At 40.8% G+C, this 7817-nt stretch overlaps 2 protein-coding genes across 2 annotated transcripts; both read right to left on the bottom strand.

The window, feature by feature from the left end:
- Positions 1–3647: 3647 nt before the first annotated feature.
- DFJ58DRAFT_842664 (uncharacterized protein) lies at positions 3648–4217 on the bottom strand (the record flags this gene model as incomplete). Its single annotated transcript, XM_041392865.1, has 5 exons — positions 3648–3660; positions 3710–3738; positions 3788–3844; positions 3899–3975; positions 4052–4217. 5 exons carry the CDS (start codon positions 4215–4217, stop codon positions 3648–3650), a joined length of 342 nt encoding a protein of 113 aa, XP_041242472.1.
- A 2305-nt stretch (positions 4218–6522) lies between these two features.
- Positions 6523–6780, bottom strand: DFJ58DRAFT_662402 (uncharacterized protein; the record flags this gene model as incomplete). The annotated part of the gene is made up of 1 exon (XM_041382299.1): positions 6523–6780. A coding segment is annotated over one exon (258 nt), but the record flags the coding sequence as incomplete, so codon positions are not given.
- Positions 6781–7817: the final 1037 nt, after the last annotated feature.

Raw genomic sequence — 7817 nt, 5'->3', positions numbered from 1 at the left:
CTTGCAAACCAATCTTTCAATGTGTCTAACTCTTTAGGAGATAAGGGATATGCTTTCACATTCAGTGGTAAATCATTTTCAGCTTTGAAATTGATCTTATGGTCCAACTTGCAGGGAAGATAGGTAACAGATCTCAAAATCCTGACTCATACCTATACCTGCCAGTACCTGTACCTGTGACTTGCCATGGGTTACCCATATTTTTTTACACATATTTACATAAGACCCTTAGTTATTAAGATAGTGGGAGCTTACATATTAATTTCTGAGGGCTCAAGGCAAAATCCAGAACTCCAGAGTATGAATGTAGTGTATATAGGTCCAGTGGACTTCCAGAGATTGGATGGGAAAACAAATATGACTATTCCAGACAGAGACTAGAGTAGGAATGAACAGAGATAGACTACCCTAAGGTAAAGCTGAAGTTATATACTATTTTACAGGTGTTCACTATATGATGACCTAAACTACTAAAAACTTAAAACTAAGCTTTATATATTTAAGCAGTCAAGAGAACTTATCTCTACATTGAACCAAACTTTCTCATACAAATAGTCTTATGACTTATTCTGTTTTTGTATACAAGTTTCAATTGTACTTACTACAACAAATCTATTCTGCATTGATCTCGTCATCAAACTTGTGCACTTGGTAAATATCATCATTAACTTTATCATCCTCATCAAGATCAGTATTTTCCAAGTCATCATTCTGTAAGAAAGCCTCATAGTCCTCCTACATGTGTGATCCCAGTGCACATTTGTGGCTTGAATAAGCAGTCTGCTCTCATCTGCAAATACCACAGTAAGGAATCAGGAGTTCTTTGCAGGAGGGAAAACCTGCATCTGTAAGAAGGTATTTACCTACAGGAATCTCTAAGCCACCTTAAGGTACTTGATCCTAAAGCTGTGCATCAGTCATGGATCCCTCCATGGTATTACATTAATAAGTAGCACTAGTAGTGCCAGTGTAAGGAATAGGCCCCAGATGGTGTGATAAGTGTAAGGCATCAGACTCAGACTTTGTCTAAATATCCAAACTCTAAGTTCAAATGCTGAATGTTACAGTATTACCACTCTTCAAATGTTATCTAGCAGCATCCTAAACATTATATCTGATGCACTATCCCACATACAGTTTGGAACATTTATATCAACTCTCTGTTAAGCTAGGAATGAAGTAGGCTGCTTCTAGAGGCTAATAAGTGACTAGATATGATCAGGACTAGAATCCAGAGTAAATTGCCAATGTATTGAAGAATAGTAAGAGTATACAATATCTAGAGTTTAGAGTAAGTTGTTAAAGAGGCAAAGAGCACTAGACTCTAGGATATGGGTGATGTTATATCAAAGATCTTTATCAATTTCTTGTTTTAGCCTACAGTGTCCTACAATGTTTACTTAGATGATCTATGCTGGCTAGATCAGTTACTGATGATATTCACTCTGTAGCAGTGATTACATTCTTCTGTTTCATCTAGAGTTTTCAAGATTTGCAGTATTATTAATTGTAAAAATGTGACATACTAAGTAACAAAGGTCAATACCTCAGTCAAGCTCTCAATAATATCACTTCCCTGATGGTCTTAAGGATGAATATATGTCGGCAAGGATCAATTTTCTTCATCAACATCTGTCCATGATACTTCTGCTAAACTTCCCAAGGAGACAATTGTGTTCCTGTCTCCCATTCTCAATGATGACATGAATGATATTGCAGATGTTTCCAATATTCCTTGTTCACCTGCAACAGGTAAGTGTTGACAACCTTGTCCACCTGTCTCATTTTGATTTCAATAGATGACAGTCTCTGTAGTACTACCCCCGTGACACTGCCTAATGACGTCTCAGTACTGATTGTGTAAGATATGGGCTTAGGGGACTGTGGCTGGTATCAACCCACCCCATTACAACACAGCAGCAATGACGGGACTGGTAATATCAATACCCAGGACCAGAACATGGATCATGAAGCCTCATGGCAAACAAGTTTGCTGCTGCATCACCCTCTCCTTTCAGATGCAGCACCTCCTCCCATTGACATTGACCAACTTTGTCAAAGTGGTATTTTTGTGTCATTTCAGTCCTGGAATTGCACATTTCCTGACCCTTTACGTGGTATCCTCACCACTCATTCACATGGTCATCTAGTTGCATCATCATCCAATGTTGTGACTGTTACTACTGCTTCATCTTCACAATGCCCTTGTGGGACTACCAGTAAATCTCCTTTCTATCATGATCCTTAAATCTAGCATATCTTATGATTCTAGTATCAATGGCCACTCACAAAGAAATCTCAGGGTGTACCCACTAATAGAAACAGCAATCAGGATAGGAAACAATTTGGCAATGGTAGCAGTGGTGGGTTTTAAATTTAGTTATACAAAGTAAGGACACCCCTTTGGTCGGCGCTTCGATGATATATAGTAATTACAGTATGAGCAAAGGAATCCATTTGAAAATATAATGTACCTCAGTTATACCCTTCTCCCCCCCACCCTTTCCCTTCAACCCTTTTAGCTGCATATTTTACCATCAGTGTTAGGTGATCAAAAGACTAAGTGCATTGAGCATGGCCATGCCTGCAAGATCGGAGAAGACCTGCAACACTTGGAATTTGCTACTATATGATCAATTATGCAGTAATACTGATGCACATTCTATACAATGAACACATGAGTAATGGATTCAACTAGACAAGGTAAATGATATCTATTCTCTAGAGATTGGATACTAGGAGTTATGTATTCCTATAACACATCATACAAATTTGTCATGGAAGGTAGACCCTCAACCTGACAACACAGATATGCCGCTTGTGCCTCAGTCCCAATCATTTGAGGGTTAGACAGTGTATATCCAGTGTGCTTATGACACTTCCTAACCCACTGAGCATGAGTGATGACTGCATTCTCCTTATGTGACTGCATGTCTTGTAGACAATTTTGAAACCAAACTTCATTTTTGGATGACCATTCTCCATGCCATTTCTGTGCCTTGGTCCAGTTATCAAGGATAGGCCAGAAGCTACCCTGGCTTGTCAACCCTAGCAAGAGGTTGATATTGGCCCAGGAGACTGTGTTGTTGATATTGGAACCGGCATGATCTACATGGTAGTGTATATAAGCATTTGTCACAGGACCAAACAGTGTGGTAGACAACAGACTTGACAGTCAATAATGTAATGCAATGCGCCACATAATGCTGCCCATCATAAGGAATCAATGGGCATATGGATACTCGGACTTGAGACTTGTATATTTCAAGGAGTGTTGGACTGCAAACGAAAGGTTGGTTTGATGTGATGAAGTGGGGGGGGGCTGGGGATGAGGGGACCATGAGTTGAGCCGACAAGCTGATTAAAGTGCACAAACACTCTCCAATTGAGCCCTCGAGTCAAATACTGGATGGCTAAAAACCACAGGTGCACATCTGGGTATTGGGCTCTCCAGAAATGTAGTCACAACTCAGTCTTCTTCAACATGACTAGATGGCCACAAGAGATAAAGTGCCATGTGTGGTATTCAGGGTTTGTGATCCATGGATGGGGAATACAAACAGGTGTAGCAAATACTGTAAAGGAAGTGGTATTGATGATTATATGATGCATGGTTGTATTGTTGTGGGCAAGACTTATCATCCAATCTAAGCATGGTATCTGAAATGCTGGGTGAGACACATATGAAGGGCCAGAAAACTGAACTGACGAGGCTGCAACATGAGCAGAGGATACTATCTGGTTGTAAATTAGTAGTACAATTATATTAATACAAACAATAACCTACAGTGTTTGGGATTTGAATAATGGTGATGTGATGAGGTATTGGGGCAAGGAGACAGTGCTATAAGTGATGAGAATCAGCTCCATGTTATCATTAGGCTGAAAGGAAACTTACAACAACAAAGAATGTGACTCTGATCACACAATTGCAATCCCCAATTGTTATGAGCTCCAATGGGAGTGTGAGAATGCCTGCGATGGGCAATGTATGCCAGCAAAGGAGAGCAACAACAATGAGCATGATATATTGGAGAGTAATAACACTCACAACAGGCAGCATATACCAGCAAAAGGAAGTAATAATGAGAATCTCTGTAGGAGTGCATTCGACTGTAAGCCAGAAGAGGCAATATTGGGAGATGGGAGAGATAGTCCCTCCCAGTGCAGTGAGGGGGTGTTAAGCGGTGTTGTTGTGTTGTGCCATGAGCAGCCATGGATTGAGATGGACGAATGGGTGACCTACTCATGTGATCTCCTTCGGTGACATTCAGCATGACAACATTGGCCTGGTGGATATGCTCCCACTCCATTCTTTCATGGTTAGCATGCTCCAGAGCCTGCTCTCAAGCTTCTTATATACCTGCCTCCTTGGCAGCCTTGTCCTGAGCTTCTTGCACATGAGGAATGTGTTCTTGAGCCTGCTATGCATGAGAATCCCATTCATACTCTGTCTTGACCTGATCTGCCTTTTTATGATTGGTTTTTAAAAATTTGGCCTTCCTGTCCTGTATCGACAATTGCTAATGTGTGCCTTCATTATGATGTACTGGCAACACATCCATGGACATTGCAGACAATGCTCAAGAAGATGGACCAGTGATGGTGTTTGAGGATGCAGCAATCTGACACTGCTGGCATCCTGCAGTTTGATGTTCTACCAATGTGGCGAACCATCTTGCTCACTCCAAACTGGGGGTCCATGATACCAAGTGATGTTCCGAATATGTTGTGCTCAATGGTATTAATCGCAAATCACCCAACAATGATGAGTCCAATTTTTGCATACTCAAGAAGAATGGAAAACTGCAATTATTCCATGACTTTCAAGAAAATTTCTATATGTAATGCTGGCTTTATTCCAATTGTGGATGACTTCATAGGATTATTTACAGGCCACCAATGTTACACTGTTTTTGGCTTGTCTTAGAGATTTGATGCTAGAAAAAATGTACCCAGAATGTCAAGATTTAATGGCTTTCCTAACTCCTCTAGGTTGACTACATTACTTATGGGATATATGAATGCACCTGCCAAATTTCCAAAGTGTACTAGCTTTATGCTACATGAAGAAATACCACATATTGCAAATGTTTTTGTTGATAACTTACTGGTCAAATGATCTATGTATGTCTATCTACCCAAAATAAACTAGAGGTACTGGAATAAAACCCTGATATATGGAGATTTATCTGGAAATGTGCTATTGATGTTTATAGAATTATGCACCACATTAAGAATGTTGGTGCTACATTTTCTGCAACAAGGATATAGATTTGTTTACCAGATGTCCTTATAGTTTAATTGGCCACCTCTACTTGTTGTCTTTACTGCTAATAAGAGAGCAGCCAGTCTTAATGAAGCACATGAAGGGCTAGGACACAAGGGTGTACAAGCATTTTTTAAGACCATACACTACAGAATTTATTAGCCTCACTTATACTTGGATGCCAAAAATAATGTGCAATCTTGACATGACTGCCAAATTTGCAGTGCTAAGAATATACATATCACAATATCTACCCCAGCAACAATATTCATCAAAAATTTATGTTGACATTATGAAGATGCCTCCAATTAGAGGATTTTCCAATCTTGTCATTTCCAGAAATTATTTATCACACTATGTTAAAGGTGAGCCTTGTGAAAAGTATCTGCAAAAGCTATGGCCCAATTATTTTGAGAAATTTTATAATGCTGTTATAGAGCCATTAATCAGGTTGTGACTGATAATAGACCCAAAGTTAAAGGAGCATTTGAGCAATTACTCATGCATGCATGTTGATATTCCCTAAGTCAAGATATCAACATACAATTCCCAAGCTAATGGAGTTGTTGAGCAGGGGCATTTCAATATCCAAGAAGCTATTATAAAAAGTTGTGGTATGCATATTACACATTGGTGAGATAAGATACATCAGGCCTTATTTTCAGAGAATATGACTACAGTAATACACCGTCGTTTGAGCATGCAAATGTAGAAGGTTTACCACAACACAACAAGTCAAAATATCATCAATCACTCTCATCAATGTGTTTGTAACTAGTTAATCTTCCTTGTATCAAATTTTCAAGAACATCGAGCAAGACCTTATTATACAACAAGACTTTGGTCTGTTCTAGGTGTTATCGTGCATCCACCGTCATTTGGGTCGCCCAAAAAAGGTACATGCAGCACCCAGTTGGTAAGATAAGATACAGCACATAATTAGCATGTACTAACTTGAATCAACGCTCTTCCTTGCTATCCTCATCTGAAGGCTCGTATTCATCTGCCTCTTCATCATCTATCTGAGCCAGTGTTGGCTTTGGGAGTGGGGCTTCAAGTTTTCCTAGTTTTGGTTTGGCCCATGTCATCCGCCATCTCTCGAGTTTTGCTCACTCCCGCTCTGCTTCCCATTGCCTCACCTCATCTTTGTATGCTTGCCTTCACACTTCATTCCGCTCGAGCCGCTTTCCATCCTCTTCTTTCCACACCTTCATCAAACTCGCACGCTCATCTCTTTCCTGCCGACCATTTTCTCATGCCACTGCTTCTGCATCTGCAGCTTCATGGTGTTCAACAACAGAGTTGTAAAACTCATCTCCTGTGAGTAACCTTCGAAGCCCATCACCAACTAACTGCTCCTGCTTTTTTCCCTTCCTCTTTTCTTTCTGCACAGCAAGCTGACTTGACATTCTATCACTGAACATGCCCTGCAGCACAACAGTGGACTGCATTTCATACAGTGCTCCTTTATAGCCAGCTTCACGCTTGTACGCATCTCGCAAGGCATCCTGACACTCCCGCTCAAACTCTGTTTCAGGTTCATGGTCAAGGATATTGTGTTTTCGCTTCCAAGTTGGCGTGAATGGTGTTGATGTGAAGGTGGGCAAATGGTCCTGAGAGGTAATTGGTGTCTCTGCAGTATGGTGTCAATGCCTTTCGATGTGCCTTGCTATATACAGAAATGAAGTTTGTTTTATCAACCCTGCGTCTCTTTGTTCACTCATACTTGTCTCTTTCTTGTGTCCAATAGCGCTTGAGTGGGCTGAACACGACAACATCAAGACCTTGGTAATGTGAGTTGCGTGAGCTGGATAACAGAGAATGTGGATATTGTTCTGGCATGCATAGTCGAGAAAGTCCTGAGTGTAGTGGGAGTTGTGACCATCTACAAGAAGCAACCGCACACGACTGTTTGCCTTCGCACATGTCTTCTTGTCAAAATCCTTGATCCATAAACAACCAAGGACACCATCTGTCCAACCCTTTGGTGAATGTGTGACGCTAGAAACTAGTAAGTATCTGATTGAATTTATTGAAGTCAATAACTGACAATGTGTTTAAAGCATTGTCTTGATGCCAATTGGTCAAGAATGATTTCCCCTTGTATCTTACAGTCAGAGGGATTTCGTCACCATCGGCACAGATTGTCACCATCACCGTGATATTTTCACGATTACCATCAAGCTGCTGGTACTGATTGCTCCTCCCTGCAGGACCAAATACACATTCTTTCAACCCTTCACCTGGCTAAAAGCCACTTTCGTCGGCAGCCCAAATGCAATCTGGCTCGATATTTTTCTCCTCGAGTGTCTCTTCGAGAAGCTTGTACCACTCCACATTTGTGTTTGGATTGATTGCGTAACCACGAGCTGTATCTCACGATGAACTCCAGTAGTGGCCCAATTGAGCTGAATGCCGTCCAACGAAGCAGTCAGTCCAGTTTTTCCCCACACCATCACTAGGGAATGAGTCTCCAAGTCTCGCTCGCAAGAGAGCATCAACATGGAATTTGAGATGCTTGTGGTTAAGTGGAAATTCTCGCTTGGCA

This window comes from Suillus subalutaceus (assembly GCF_016647625.1).
Source record: "Suillus subalutaceus strain FC151 chromosome Unknown DFJ58scaffold_74, whole genome shotgun sequence".
Lineage (NCBI taxonomy): Eukaryota > Fungi > Basidiomycota > Agaricomycetes > Boletales > Suillaceae > Suillus > Suillus subalutaceus.
The sequence above is the reverse complement of the archived record's forward strand: the minus strand, read 5'-3'. Positions and strand labels throughout refer to the sequence as shown.